Source organism: Terrapene carolina, unplaced genomic scaffold (assembly GCF_002925995.2).
Source record: "Terrapene carolina triunguis isolate 2854851 unplaced genomic scaffold, T_m_triunguis-2.0 Scaffold210, whole genome shotgun sequence".
NCBI classification, from domain to species: Eukaryota; Metazoa; Chordata; order Testudines; family Emydidae; genus Terrapene; species Terrapene triunguis.
In genome coordinates this window covers 27,958,787-27,975,482 of record NW_020664561.1, presented here as the reverse complement: position 1 = coordinate 27,975,482, position 16,696 = coordinate 27,958,787, and the positions used below count along the sequence as shown (strand labels likewise).

At 39.1% G+C, this 16,696-nt stretch overlaps 1 protein-coding gene across 4 annotated transcripts in view; it reads left to right on the top strand.

Annotated features, from left to right (window-relative positions):
* The first annotated feature begins 2,119 nt into the window (after positions 1 to 2,119).
* LOC113405039 (netrin-G1-like) overlaps positions 2,120 to 16,696 on the top strand; it is a 222,498-nt gene continuing 207,921 nt past the window's right edge. For all 4 annotated transcript variants that reach the window (XM_026655572.1, XM_026655571.1, XM_026655570.1 and 1 more), the window contains exons 1-2: positions 2,120 to 2,286; positions 9,017 to 9,730. In XM_026655572.1, the coding sequence (XP_026511357.1) occupies positions 9,485 to 9,730 (246 nt within the window). In that variant the 5' untranslated portion in view covers positions 2,120 to 2,286; positions 9,017 to 9,484. The remainder of the gene's footprint in view (positions 2,287 to 9,016; positions 9,731 to 16,696) is intronic.

The following is a 16,696-nucleotide window of genomic DNA, read 5'->3' as shown; positions in this document are numbered from 1 at the left end:
ATCCTGCTAAACTCTGGTGTTGATGTCTTGTGGCAATGAGTTCCACACTCTCAGTAGCTATGGTCATTCTGTTAGGCACTATTCACAATGGAGCTGTGTGAAACTCAGCAGTTTTGTTTCACTGGTGTTTATGCAAACAGTTTCTTTTTCATTGTGGGTCTTCAATCACGTATAGTTTGATCTTCTAGTTCTAACAAATATAAAAACTCAAAGGGAAAATGAGTCCAAACCACTGGATTTCACCTGCTGTCCTATCACAATCACAACTTGCATGCAGTTTTGACAAAGAACTATACTTTATGCAGCCTCAGGTTTGCCTTCAGCTGATGCTTTGGATAAGGAAAAATTCAATCATTCTAGCTGCAGTAGGGCTCTTCCTGACTCCTCCACAAAAAATCTTGAAGCCCTCCCTGCTGGGTCCTTGCCGAAATAGAGAATGTTTAGCTGCTCCTGTTATTCCAGAAAAAGTCCAGTTCTTGAGACTTCCATGTTCAACAGAGCTTAGATCCAGCCAGATTCAGTTGCCAGATACTGGGAGGTCGGGATGGGTGTGGGTTGTGATCTGGATTATTTTGATAGATTAGGAGAAGGTGCATATGACCTAAATTTAGATGGTAAAACTGGGGAGTATGCAGACCCAGTAAAAGGCGATGGGTGCCAAATTATAGTTTTTGATTCTTTCTTGTACCAGAATATTTTGTGGTCCTTCAATGTCTCGTTTTATGACCAAATTTTGCCAGGATCCAGATGCTGAACCTGAGTTTTGTGGTACTGTTGTACTGGGAAGCTTCAGGGTCTGTGTTTTTAAGGTGCACTAATAACAGCTAAACATGTTTTCTGATCAGGCATGAAACATAGGTAGATGGGGCTAAAAACTGCCAGGATCCAGCAGGACCCACCTGATGGCTCCAGGGTTTGGCAATGCAACTGAGGTGGGATGTATCAGGGTATTTGGTGCAATTGGAACAGCTAGGCTTGTTCTTCCTGGAATTTGGAAGGCTGGACTAAAAATTGTCAAGATCCAACTTGTACCCTGACCCTTTAGTCCATTTCTGATTGAAGGCTGAGGCTTTAGTGTCTTTTAAGCCCAAGATCTTAAAGGCTTTTCCTAAGGAACAAAAAGGAGGTGCAAGGGGGGAATGCTGCAGGAGATATAATCGGTGTCATGAGTTAATAAGGGACTTGTGCGAGTGGCAGGCACGGAAATGCGGGAGAGAGAGATGGAGATCTAAACGGCGTTAGGACCGCTCGGCGCGTTCAGGTCTGGAGGTGGTATAAGGTTTGCAATCCCTCTACTTGCTGGCAGTTGCAGGAGAAGATTGCTTTTAAGTGAAACGTCCCTGCCAGCTCTCTGAGGTTTCATCCCCCTTAAGAGTGTCCTGCCCTTAAGTTTGAGAGCTCCTTTTGCGATGCAGGGTCCGCGCGAGCGCTGAGGAGGGGGCACGGGAGATTTCCAATCTAGAAGAATCGCTGGCATGTATATTTCATCCGATGGACTTTCCATGTGTCTCATCTCCCTGCCATCAACGCTATATGCAGTGACACTTTTGACTTGAGCAGAGGAATGCGCGGAGGAAGCTCCGGCGAAACTGGTAGGAAAGGATCTCCTCGGCGCCACTGCTAATTGTCGTGATTTATGTCCCCTCCGAGTACCTTCCACGGCTTCATCTAAAATAAAACGAAAGCTGGGGCCAGCCAGGAGCGCAGCCTTTGCAGAGCGTCTCGTCGCGGAGAGCCAGGGAACGTCCTGCAGCTTCCCGGAGCCCCAGTAAAAGTTTAATGCAAAGAAGTGGCTTGGGCAGACGGGAGACCCGGCGGTGCAGCGGGGCTGGCAGGAAACCCTGAGCGGCTGCTGCTGACTTGTTCCAGGGGGAGCGTGGGTCCTGCCTCCCCTTCCCTGATCTGCCGTTCGCCGACCTTTGCAGTGGAGCCGGAGGAGTTCCTCCCCCTTCGCCCCGGGGCGAGCTCCGCGGGGCAGCTCCAGGGCAGTCCACAGTTCCCGGGGCAGGGGCGGAGAAGGGCGCTCCGACCTGCCGGCTGGCGGGGGCTGCTCTTCTCTAGCCCTTGAACTCCTCGGCGTTCCCAGGAACTTTTGTTGGGCGTGCGGCTCACGGCTGCCAGGCTCCCCGCGGCTGGGGGACGGGGCACAGCGGGCGGAGCAGCCTCCCACCCCTGCGCCGCTGGCTCCCATGCTCCCGCTGCCGGAGGGGGATGAGGCTGGCAAGGTCCCAGGCAGCGCGGTGTCCGCTCTCCTCCCCGCTCTAACGAGAGGGATTGCTCCACATGGTGAGTACAGCTCCTTCTTCCCTGCCTCGCTAGCGAACCGCTGCTGCCTGCCATCGCCATGCAACGGGCGGGCAAGAGCCATGGCTGCGGGCGGGAGAAGAACTCTGCCCAGCCCCTCGGGAGCGCCCGCTGTGGTTGGCTAGGGGGGAAGAGTTGGGGCTGGGCAAGCTGGACTTTGCTTTGAAAAACTTGGCTGCCCGCAGCCCCCGGGGGCTGGCGCGGTGGCTGCACACGCTGGGTCTTGGAAGCTGGGCTGTGGGAATCCCGCGCGCCGCGCTGGGGCAGGGGGCAGAGGGCAGGTACCGGCCGGGGCATGGTGGAGTGGTATGTGTCCCTGGGTTTGCTCCTAGCGGATGGGCGATGGGAGGGTAGGGAGAATTGCACACACTGGTAATTCTGCCTCTCTGTGGGTTTAGCTTGAATACCGCTATAGGGCTCTCCCTCGGAACAGATCTACATGGATCAGGTGGAGCTATTGCCATCTTATTGGACCCCACGTAACCAATTAAGAGATTTAGCAGGAGGGTGGGGGTGAATTTAGATACAAATAGAAACTGCGCCCTCTGCTGTTGCTGTGGGCTCCTCGCTGGGGAGCACATTTCTGTGCCTGGTTTCCAGTACATTGCCCCTCTGCTTTTGTAAAGGGAGGAAAATTACTAGCGCGTATTTCAAAGGCGCTTTCGTTAAAAGAGCAGGCGATTGCTCGGTTTGTTTTTGCATCCTGAATGGGCACCTGTAGACACAGGTATTGCTCCCACCCCTCCCCCAACCTACAAGTCGATTAATCCATTTCTGATACATTGTCATGCCATTGAAACTCCTCTCTGGATTGTTTTCCAAATGAGCTATCCTCCTACCTCAAACATCGAATTACATTTTGGTTCACATACAAACCTTCAATCTGTTCTCATCAGTTTCCCGGCATGGAAATCAGCTGTGCACTTAAAAAAAAGATGGAGGGCATTAACTTCAAACCGGGAAGTAAAAAAAACCAAAACTGAAACACATCAGGATTTTACAGAACTGTGGAAATGATTGATTAGAACTTCTGATTTTTTTTAAATTAAAAGAGTATTAAATAAGCCAACAAACTAGCAAAGGAGGGAATGAAAGTTTTTGAAGTGAATTCAGAAGGATTCTGCCAAAAGGGGGTCATTTGCTTCAAACAGTTTGCAGTCTATGAATAAAGATTTTTCTGCAGAAAAATATGATCAGAAATCTAATAAAAAGGGTGGAATTAATGGTTTGTAGAATAACCCCAATCCCATGGAATTGACAGTTCACTTATTCAACTAGGAATAATTCCCTGCTTCATATCAGAAATGACAAGCAGTTTACATAATCATTCAAAAAAATAAATGAAAAATCATTCATCAAAAAACAAATGATTTGCTACATGCTGAATAGCTAAGGCCAATAAAATGAATGGTCCTGTATTCTCTCCTAAAGTTCGTATGTTTGTTGGCTTTAATGAACACATTTATATTGCTGTGCATTCGGCTTTTCAATATTTTGTATTTTGTGCACTAAGATTCAGCCTAATTTTTGCAAAAATCTGAAAAGAGGAAGTGAATTAAATAAGTGGTACAGATGCTTTTAAAGAGGCAGCAAGTTACAGTTTTGCCTCAAGCATAATGCAACCCAACGTTTAGACACTGTGGCCTAGGTAAGACTTCACATTTTTTTTAATTTACATGGGAAAAAAATCAAAGGTGACTGTTGGTGCTTTAAAGGATGTTTCCCAGACATTTTTCACCAATTAATGTCAGTAGCCTGATCTTTCCTGTTCCTTGTCATCTGCCCTGCACCACGGTGGCATTGATAAGGAGTGGAACCAACTTCCTGATTAGAGGTGCAGAATTTGGCAACAGCACAAAACAAAATACCCCTATTTTAGTGTTTTTGTTTCTCCCCCCCCCCCCCCCTCCAATGGTAAGTCCTTAACATAACTTTCTAAAGCTGCTAAAATTATATTGAGTTTACACCACAATCTGAAGACTTTACTATCACTACACAATAGATGATCTATGAGTAGCTTTTGACAAGAGCCTGTTACTTTTTCTGTTAGGAATCTTATTTCTGTAAACCGTTTTGATCATCTTAAGTGCATAACACTTGCAAAATAATGTAATTAGTGCTACAGAGTTGACTTAAAAAAATTACAAAGGTTTTATATTAAGAACTTACAGCAGTTAAAAATGAAAGTTTATGAAGTATTTTCATTCCACGCTGAATGTTGATGATACAGTGTAAGTGGTAATGTTCATGTGCTATTTTACAGGACAAAGAAAGATTTAGGGCAACCTAAAATTTTTGTAGGGTATTTTAGAATCCCTAGTTTTATTTTTAGAACTTCATATTCTGTTTTCTGTTAATAGGAGTAATAAGACTTCTAAGATCTTTCTCCTAAAATAGAGAAAATTTTTCCATTTTCATCAAATGTATTTAACTACTTAATAGAAAAAGAATGTGAAGTTCTTCTAGTATAAGTATTGATTTTGAAATATCCTAAGAATTTTTAGGTGCTACATTTAATCAAAGATAGGATGTAATATAATTAAACACATGAACATATTTAATTTGCATGGATGAATAACTGCATTTATGAAATGCTCAGATTTAATATATCTCAGTATGTCAGTATACCACTGTATGACATGTTTCATAAGTGGTAACAGTGAAAATATATATCAGATACCAGTTGTATTTTGTAGTATACACCATATTTTATTCATCTTGGAAAAAAGTGATTTAGAAATTATAACCAAAGCAACCAAAAATCACCTTTACTTGTATTTTATAGGAAATATTAATGTACTCTGATTGTAGATGCAAAATTACAATAGATTTCACTTTAAACTATTTTATATAATCCTACTATTATCATACACAACTGCCATTGACGGAGTTTTTTATACCTCTAAATGTTTCTTACACCAGCAGATACTGGAATATGTTATCAGATAACTGACTTTTCACCTTTCTTTCTAATTCATGGTCTGTACAAGAAACGATCACTAGTTGCCATTTTATGAAATCTACTGCATAACTGAGTTTTTGGGAGAAAATCTATAATGTAAGTACAGCAAGTTCTCACCAAGAGACTTCTGCAACACAGCGAATGCTAAGCTGCTAGGTGACAATTTTTATAATGAGAAAATTATCATAGTGTGTGTGGGAGGAGGGAAATATTCACAGTGACCAAAACAGATACAAGGAGCGGTGTTTACTAGCATATCCTAATAAGAATTGACAGCTTCTTTTACCATAATTAATTACTGCTGGAATATACTTTTTGGCTGGAGTTGGGCGGGGGTGGAAGGTAACTGAGCAGTCTACATAATTAAAATGCTGTGTGATGTTGGCCTGACTCAAGTTAGCCACCTGGAAACAGATTCATGCATGTAAAGCCATTTTTACAGACGATTTTTGTCTTGGTCAACTAATGCCCTTCATGTAGAATTGCTGATACAGAGGTATACATGAACTTATATTATGTGGTATATATCCACTACTCTACATACAGAGAAATAGTTTGGAAGAAAGCAGAGACAACAGGGACTTCAGCATTGTTGCTCCACAGTTGCCCAGGGAATGCCTGCTGTTTTTCAGGCAGGAGTTAAGGCACATGTGAAAATTCAAAGGCCTAAATGTTCTACAATTAATACAGTTATTGCCAAGAAAGGTTAGCTCCAGTATAGCATGTGCCACAATTTTATTGAATACAGCTAGCATAATCAATTTTTCCAGTAGTTTGCAGTCGCCTTTCCTTCTGTCAGTGAAGATGTCAGTCTCTGTATGTCAGACCCTATGGATCGTTTCAGTTTAACACAGCAGAACACATGGTCAGTTGCTGAAGAGAGGACTACAGGGTACAGAGGATTTGGGCACAAGAAATGCATCGGTTATTATGTTTGGTGCGTTTTACTCCATAGGGCCAAATGTAAGTGTATTAGTGAAAACAAATCTTGGTTTATATTACCCACCGTTTGCCACGCAGTTTAGAGCTACAATTGATATTGTTTTAAAGTTCAGAAATGTAATTTAAAATTTTTTGCAAGGTAATTTTTTTTAAAATGAGATATGTTTGGGAATAGACAACCAGGAGCTAGAATACACATAATGAATGACACTGCAGGCATAAATATAATAAAAACAAATTGTGTAGCTCTATTATAAAAGCCTCTGTGACCCATAGCATATGATATTTAATGTGCTTTGGTCAATATCTTTCTCTATGTCAATGGGAGCTCATTAAAAGAGGAAACTGCAGAGTAACTGAACCATGCCATATTAGTTCTTGCCAAAGCCTGACATTTTTAATACATTAATAATATATCTGTAATATAATGGAAGACTATTAATCACAACTGGTTATGTGCCAGAAATTTAAGCTATAATTGGCTGCTTCTTGTCAGGATTGTCCATCACTCAGTCCTATATCTTCCCAATACTCAAATATCTCGCACTCCTCTGCACTTTTTCCTTGTCAGTGCACTAAATTTGATCAATGTTATAGTCTATAATTCTGTGTAATGACCATCATTATGATGCTGACTTTCTTTAATGAGAATTGGTTATATGGTGAGAGTTGTAGCACAGTGGGTGTTGAGATAACAGCTAGCTTCGCATTCATTCTCAATAGCTATATTCTCAATTCCAGTTAATACATCTGTTTACAGCCCTATCTAGTCCCACTTCTTTGTAGATTGGCAGTGACAACAGGTTATAGAGGAAAAGAGAAACTAGCAAAGAAAACATTAATAAAGAGTATATTTCTGACTAAATGAGAGGCTAAATTGAAAGGCTGTTTAAACATAGTAACTTGTTGTTGTTTCTATACAGTAACTTAACATTTACTTACTAGTTTTACCAGCTTTGCCCAAGCTCAAAATAGTTTTTTCTCATCCTTCAATACTGAATATGCACTGATTTGTCATGATCGTTTAAGAGACTTTGTAAGTTTTTATTTAGAAACAAAACATTTTTTTTCAGGTCAATTCCTTACTTATAGATGTTGACCTTTGTATTTGAGCTGCTTTTTTCCACTCCAAAACAATAAAATAGACTGGGGAAAGTGGATAGAAACAGTGTAATTTGCATGCCTTTAAAAAGTTATTTGAATTAATTAATTCCAAAATAACAAGTCAAATATTTCCAATGAAAGCAGGAAGAATGGAAGGTGTTTAAAAAAGCCATGATACTTAATGGTCTGATTTTAAAATGTATTTAATTTTTGTAAAGTATCTGAAGTTTCTGGTTTTGTAGCAAATTCAGCTTTGAAGTTTACATGTATTTAGACAGCTAATTATTGCTACATGAAAATTCAGATATTAACACAATTTCCAATAGAATACATCACAAATCACAGCTGTATGATAACATTTTATGAAATGAATATAATGGAAAATTGCACTTGTGTCCATAAGGCAATTATTGTAAATTACTTTGCTATGGAAACACACTTCAGCCATCTGTTGGCATTTCATAGTGTGTGTGGCTTATTTCAGTTTAAGATGGTGCAGTATTTAAATATAGTCAACCCGTTCGTGAAATTGCTTTGAAGACAACTTTTGCTCTTCCTTGAAAATGTGTATTATAAAACAAGGTGTGTGTGATGGAGCTCCTTTCATATTTTTATGGCATAGGAAGATTCATCATACTAACTAGAATATTAGACTGCAGACATTAATTGAGCTATGCAACATTATGATTTATAGTTGTCTGTAAACATTAAATTTAAGAGGTTGTTTAGATTGTAAGAGTCAGCTAAAGAGTTGAAAAGTACAGTAGTAGCTGAATGCATCCTTTTTTTCACAAAGGGGCTGATCCTATTCCCATTGAAGTCAGTGGCCAAACTTCCAATATCTTCAATTGGAACAGGATTGATTGCAAAATTAGAGAACACTACATTGACTTATATAAATGACTTCTGAATTTGTAACATGTTGTTTTTAAGGTTTATGATTTTATGTCCTGGTATTTTACATCTTACCCCCCAAACAGTTCTGTATATTGTTGTATTTCTGTTATAGAAATAAACAAGAGGTAGATATGTAAAAATAATTAAGAAAACATGGGACCCATGTTAAAAGGGAAATTGTTAATATAATAAGCTACAGATGAGCCAGTTATCTTTATCGTTAAATGCAATTTTAAAAAAAAGGAGCAAAGCTTTTTCAATACTAATGAGAAAATCCAAACAGACAAATGTGTGCTCCTAATAACTCTCTTATTAAGCTAACAAAAGCATAGAAGCATACGAGGCATTGTGAGCTCTCCGGGGTCCTCGTTCCAAGAGATAAAAAGCACACCGGTAGTTGTCGTCTTTGTCACTGTAATAAAAGATCCGCTCTGCTGTTCTCCTTGGAGGTTGAGGTTTCCCCTGCCTCATTGGTTATAAAATATGAGAAATGTTTAAGTTCTGTTGTTTGCCTTTCAGGTTTTGCTAAGATGGAAATGTCATTTTTGAAGCAAAAACCTGTAGCTCACCTGAAATGTTATAAATCTGTCTTTGTTAGAGAAGAGTTAAATCCTTCATGTTGAAATACTTTTCACTGTGAATGATTTTGGTAGTTTGTTCATTCTAGCAAAGCACCCACAGTAAAGGTTATCTATATTACACCAATTTGCTTTATATTGCATCAGACCTCCAAAATGTCAACATATCATATATTTTATAATGCATTGATTCTTGGACAATAACTCTTACTCTTATTGTTTCTAAAAGGGTGTTGGTGCCAGAAGAAAAGAATGATTGATGGGAAACAGACACCAGGCTGTAGACACTCATCCTTTTGCTTCAGATGCTGATTTATCAGTGCGTCTAGGTATCCCTTGTGAGCTTTGAACACGGAGGATCACTCGGGGTTATCGACAGTACAAGTGAAGACCTACAACTTTGCTAAATTATTATCTGCTCTCGGACATCTTTTACAAAAAGCCCGGATAGACACATGATAAGACAAAGGACAAGCTTCAGATTTCTGTGAAAAGCTGTCCTTTGAATATGTTAGGCTTCCACCAAAGTCTTCAACTTAGTAAAGCAAGTACCATATTCTAACGCTTCACGTTCAGTTGTGGAACCTGTTTTATAAGATACATACATAAATATATGTGTACATATATTTATAATCTATAGACTGTCCTTAAATCAATACTGGTTATAATTATCAAGGCAATTTCAAAGGATTTAGAGATGTATTTGTCAAGATTCCTGTCACTTCATGCCCTTTGGGTTACTGTATCTTCAGTGATGCAGCATTATCCTTCAGTGTGGGGACATTATGATGTGTGTAAGACTCAGATTTACACAGAAGAAGGAAAAATTTGGGATTACATGGCCTGTCAGCCGGAAGCCAGAGACATGATCAAATATGTGAAAGTGACCCTGGATCCCCCTGATATAACATGTGGAGATCCTCCCGAGACCTTCTGTGCAATGGTAAGGCAAACTTTTCAATGCTTCTTTCCTAGATAGTTTCAGGATGTTTCTGTAATAGGCAGAGGCAAAGTGGAAATCCCCAGTTAAGATCCAGGCAAAGCTACATAATATTATGAGCTTGTAAATGTGAAAGGCTTCTGAGAAACAAAGCAATAAGAAATAAGCAATCTTCATTAAAACACATTAGGCTGTAGGATAAATAGTTCATTTAGTTAGAACCCAATGCTGTTTCAATTGAAATCAATGGCAATGCTTGCAGTGGACTTAAATGAAAGCAGCATCAAGCTTCTAGTGCACTAACCTTTCACCTGGCTGTCTTTGCATGGGTTATTTGTGAAAAAGAGTTTGGTGGCTTGATTTTAGTGTTCACATCATGAAACCACCATAATGTGGTGTAATTAGGTGTCCTTGCCCAATAGAAGCCTACAATTAGAATACTTAAACTTTATTGCAGGTTTAAGGGGGAGGGTGCATTGACAGCATTTTCAAGGAAGTATGCACAGCTCTAACCGTTGTTACTTAATGCTTCGTTATCATGAGCCATAAATGTTCACAGTTGTATTTATGGGCAGCATTAAAAGAAACACCATTAGCTAGGGTCTGATTTTTTCAGAGGTGTTGAGTACCTGCATTTTCCTGTGACTTTAATTAGATTTGCGGGTGCCTAGCACTTCTAAAAATCATGCCCAAGGGTCTTAAGCCAGACTTTCTGCATCTGGGGTCCCTAAAATTAGAGGCCGATTGTGAAAATGTTGCCCTTGGTAAATAGTTGTGCCAGCTGTAAAGAACTAGGCACTTTGTATGTGTCAAAACATTACACCTGAGTAAAGCTTTATGCATAAATGTTTGCCAGGTCAGGTCCTAGGAGATTTTTAATGTTTGGAAGAAATTTTCAGCTTGTAGAGGACTTTTTTTCCTTACATTATATAGAAAATTTATTTTCTTTCAGTAGAATGTTAATTTCTGTTGAAAACTATTATTCCTTGATAAGAAAATGTAGTTTTGAAGTATAAATTATATATATATATACACACACACACACACACACACACACACACACACACACACACACACACACACACACACACATATATGATGTTGTACATGGTTCATTTTATTATATCAGTAAAGCAATAGAAATTTGTGTAATTTTAGCTAATAATTTTAGCTCTGGGAAATTAATGAGTTCTTATAAATAAGTTTACTGTAAATTGAAATAAACTACTAAATATATTTGTTTGCCTGTATATTATCCATATGGAGATTATTATTACTCTGTGACAAACAGGTCTGTTCTGGGGAAAATTAATTTATGGCACCAGTTTCAACGCCCAGAACTCTTGAAGGTGTTCAGGTCCAATCACACACACATTTAGGATGTTGTATGCATGCACACATACACTCACCACATACACTGCGCTGATATGTGAAGCAATTACATTGGTTTTGTAACTTTTGATTGCACCACTTGCACTCTGCCTACTAATCTGTCTCAACTAACATTGTTTCAAACAGACACCATTTTTATTTTAATAAACATAACTTGCCAGTGTAATATTTCCTTCTCTCTTCCTACTCAGGCTATCAGGTTGGGCAGCACAGCTACATACCACCCCTTCCTGAGAGCTGATTGATTTGCTAGAATCTAACCCTTATTAATATAACTTTTAATTCCATTACTAATCCCTGGTTCATAATGAAACCCCTCTCAGACTCTTACCTAGGAAACCCCTAGTGGCTGCTGCTGTAGTTTGCATACAGAACTGAGATTGTTATGAACGTGCGTATAAAGCTGAAATGACAACATAAAAATATGATTTGCTCTTTGTGTTTAGACAAATTTGGCTGTCATAGCCCAATTCAACACCCCAGTGGCTTAAAAATGGTAAAATTATCTGCAATTATCTGCAGCCTGCAGCTAATTTTCTGGATAGGTTAAACAGAAGCTTTGAAAAGAAGCCTACAGACGGAAGAAGTCATCCGCGTTTGTACAATTTATGGAGCAGAAGTGCTGATGACAGTAGAAATTCAAGCCCTAGAGTGCTCCTCTGGATTTCATAGTCAATCAAAACTAAATTAAGAAACAAAGATTATTAAAAAGTCTTCTGTGCATGTAATTCTGGCATAATATTATGAGGTGGACATTAAATGTTTCCCTCTGAGACTTTCAGCATCATTAATGCAGCATGTCTTTAATTACAAGTAGGCTCATATTACTAAAAAATAGGGGAAATAAAGTACTCTGTGGTGTAGTTAGCAATGCCATTATTATGTTTACTGAAATAATTAAAAGAAGGGATATCATTCTTCTAAGTAACTTATAAGTCAAAATGTGCAATGAAAATGGAAACACTCTTATGTATGCAGCATAACTGAGTATAACAATTTAGTGCAGTGGTATAGAAGCATTATTAAGTATAATTCCACCTAGCAGAATTCCTAGCAGATGTGGTGTTGTGAAAGGTGTTTTTTCTTTTCTTTTTCTTTTTTTTTTTTTATGGATTGTAAATCTTAAGGTACAAATTCTACTCTGTTACATCTGTGCTATTCTGTTAATAAGCGAGAGATTGTATGGGTTTATTTGGCTAAAGTTGAGGCTGTAGTGGATTGCTTAATCTTCATACATGTACATTTGAAGAGACTATATGAACATGAAAGGTATTGCAGTCTTTACCTACATTACCTGAATTAATCCATCTATTTTCCATACTGTTAATTAAACCTAAGCATTAAAAAGGTAATTAAAGTTAGCAGTGTTTGCAAGGGTATCTTAAGTTCAGATAACAATGTTTTTTGCCTTGGAATTTCCTATTTTAAGAAATATTTTATTATATAGTATAATAAAATTAGGAAATACACTATGTGCACCATGCGATTGTAGGGAACCTTTGCCAACCCCTGTCCCATCTTTCAGCCTCATGTGGAGACCAATCACAATATCATTTCTTGCATTCACTAGAGCATGAGGTCTGTGCCAGGGTGAGTGGCTAGCCATTTTGGAGTGGATGAGAAGAAGGTGACCTTACACTTGTCCAACAGGTCCTGAGTTGGCTAACCAGTACAGGGACTACACATTGCAGCCTCATCAGGGATGACACAGAGGTGGCACTCCCTCACATGCAAAGGAACTCCCAAGTGGTGGTGTGCCTTTCTCTCAGCTCCCAATGTGGAAGTGCAACTTTAGTCTTATGAAAGAGAAAAAAGTAAATGTATGTAATGACAGTAGAAACAAAAGATGGCTTGGTGGAACCTGCAGGATGCTTGTTTCCTTTGCAATATAAAGGCAGCTGAAAAAAAATATCCTCAAGTCAAAATTTAAGACTCCGGTTATGGGGAAATCAGATTTATTTCATTTATTAACCCATTTGAAGGCTCACTTGTGAATTATTGACAAGAATCTGTCAATTTGAATTTAGCTCCAAATTTACATTTTGTAAAAACTAAGCTAAGCAGAAATGTGCCAATGAAATTTTTAATGTGTTAAACTGTCTTTCAGACAGAATTTTCTGAATCAAACCTACCCTTGCAGTGTTTGCGCTCTCCTGCAATGTTTGCAATGCAGCCACTGCAACAATGTACCAAGTGCATAAACAAGTACTGTACAGTGTGTTTTAAATGTTTGTTTATGCCTGTTTTTTTGTTTTTCTTCAGTATGTCAAATTAACTTAGCTACAATCGAATATTCAAACAACTTCCTTCGGTGTCAGTAGATGGCTACTGCAATAACTGTAGATGTGAACAAGATAAGGAATTGTAGTGTCACCATGTAAACATTCAGAAGTAATAAGAAAAAATTAGCAGAAAATTATATTAGTGCTCTTACAACCTGGAAACAACTGTATAATGTAACAAGTTTACTAGAGAGATAGCGGTAGACACACAGATTTTCTTTGGTAGACTTAATCGGACAAGCAACATAATTCTTACTCAGATTGTCTTAAATACCCATAGGGAACTAGTTTCTATAACTAGAGTTTGGCTGTGTCCACAAACAAGCTTTCAACCATCTTTGCAACCTTATGAGCGTGGTTGGTTCCAAACATAGGGTACGTCTACACTGCAGTCAAATGTTTGAGTGTTGTCCATGTAGACATAACTGAGCTAGCTTTAATCGAGTTAGCATGAGTACCAATAGCCAGGAAACCATGGCAGCAGAGGCTTCAGTGTGGGCTAGGGTGACCAGATAGCAAGTGTGAAAAATCGGGACTGGGGTGGGGGGTAATAGGTGCTTATGTAAGAGAGCCCCCAAAATCAGGACTGTCCCTATAAAATCGGGACATCTAGTCACCCTAACGTGGGCTAGCTGTCCAAATAAGTACCTAGGGTCCTGGATGGGCTTGTACAACCCATGATGTCACAGCTTCACTGCTGTTGGTACTCACACTAGCTACATTAAATCTATCTTGCATATGTCTACACATGCTGCAGTCACACCTCCAAATGCAGTGTAAACATACCCATAGTTAGCTGCCACACCTAAGAACTGAGTTATAACCACATTGTATGTGGATGCAAACAGCATTTCAACCTTGTCATGTGGCACAGAATTGTCTTCCTGTAACCAGCATGCTATTTTCTTTGCTGTGTGGGCAGGACCCTCCCACCCCCAATATGTTGGCTGGTTTTCATTATTCCCAGTTTTCTGCACACAGGACATCCCAGAATGCATGGTCTCACATGTTGCTGGTGCAGCTCTGAATGCACTCTTACCTTCTGGGGCATTATGTATCATGGTGGGTATGGATTTGCAAACACAACATCAGTTTTAAAATAAATAAAATGTATTCCTAGTAAAATAATTATTTAAAAAAAAACATTCTTGACAGATTGAATTCCATTCACAGTTGAATTATAGTGGCTCACTGTCAATATAACTGTCAGGAATGTCCCCTGAAATCTTAATATCAGCTGTAATAAAAAAAATTGATATATAAATAAACCCATTTCTAGTAATATACTGCAACCTGCACTGATGCTGCTAAGGTGCAATTGATCATGAGGCGATGGCTCATGGATTCCAAGCTTTAGGGACCCCCTAAGAACAGGATTTGCTGTAATAGAGTAGTATAATCTATATAGTAGTGTCCCAACAAACGCTCACTGTCTGAGGTTATGTTATTATGGCGTAACATCACTATATGGCAACACTGTGTCATGATGATGTATCATTAGGAACCCCTACTTTACTGTGTGCAGGTGTGCTAGAACACAGCAAACTGTAGACTTTATTTTTACAAGGGGTGGGTGAACCCGAACTGCATCCCAATACAATACTTGCTTTATGACATTCCATTGCCATGCCAGCCAAGAAAAGCTTGTGCTATAAAAGCCCATTCCTGGATTACAATACCTACTGAACTCATCTGGCATCTGTGGATTCTTCAAGTCCTGTACAAAGTCAAAAGAACCGTTACTGTTACACTGTACCATAGTAGGATGTTCATATGGGTTCACTTTTAAGATGACATAAGACAGTTTCCAAATATTAGCATTTATTAACACTTTGGTTTTTGATTTTTTCTTTTTCTTTTTAGTCATAAAGTGACCAGTCCAATGCATAGACTAAGGTTCCATGCACTCACTCCTGCAAACACGTAACTGTGTACATATCTTTATTCACATGAATAGCCCCATAGCGTTAAATGGGGCTATTCATGTGAGGAGTTATACATGTGCATAAGTCTTTCTAGGATCAGAGCCTAAGAGCCATCTCATTCCCTTTGCTTCATGGAACGGAACAGAGAGGATGAAATGCATGGAAGCACTAGCATCCCCTGCTGGCAGTTACAGGTTGTGTTTGAAACCATTTAAGCAAGTTATCCTTTACTCCATGTGGAGAAAAAAATTCATTACATTGCCTTGCTTAAGGGGACTAGGAAATGGTGAGACTGTAGGTGCTGTTAAATTTTCCTCTGAGTTAGTGCCACTCACCTTCATTGTTTCTATTGTGATTCAAGGTAGAAACTGTTTTATGGAGACTGAAATTTCCTGTATGTGAAAATAAGTGCGTGTATTTCCAGATGTCCTGCAAGTAGCCAAAAGCAGGCCCCGGATATTGGAATGATTAAGCCAGCTGTTTCCTCTATCATGGCCTCTGCACTAATATTCTACCCTGAAAAATTGATAATAGCCCTCGATGCTGTTATGTTCTTCGACTGATGAGGCAAAGGGGCCTTTGCACTTAAAAATTTAGTCTCGATAGACTGAGAAGTGCAACACAATCTTCTGAGCTAATTTACCTGAAGAGACAATGTCCACAGATCTAGATTTATACAGTTTGATTTTTGTATACATTTTTCCTCTGCAGTTTAATGTATCCACAACAGTCACATGCAGTGACGCCATTTGGATATGTAGATGTGAATATGGCTATGGATAGTAGTCTGAGTGTATTTTAATAATATTTTTGTCCTATAAAGCCAATGACTTCATGATTTTTGTTTTATTTTTATATTGCTCCTCTCCCTCGTCCAGTCCAGTTTCTACACAGTGAACACTCTATTGCATAGATATTGGAAAGGCCTTGCGTTTTCACCATGCAAATACTTATGCATGCAAGTAGTTCTACATCAGTTCTGTGGTGTTTTCCATGTTCTGTTTTCTATAGAACGCTTCTGTTTCTCATCATTTAATTCTTTAAACAGTTTTTTTCTACATGGACTTTATAAATAAAAAGAGAAATTAGCTGAAGTGAATTTTAATTGTTTACTCCATGTAAAAAACAGTTCCCTGGTTGAGACATTTTGTCAAGTTCCAGACCAGAGAGAATTTTTACTGCCAAGTAGTTGTAAGGCCTTTAAAAGGGGACAGCGTTATATAAGAGCATTTTCTTACGTGTAAATACAGTGTCTTTCCTGTGCTTGTTATATTTTTATCTCAAAAACTGTCAAGAGCCATCACTGTAACTCATCAGTTTGATTTTTGCCATCTTTACTTGCTCATAAGGCACTTTCCTCCAGTGAAAAC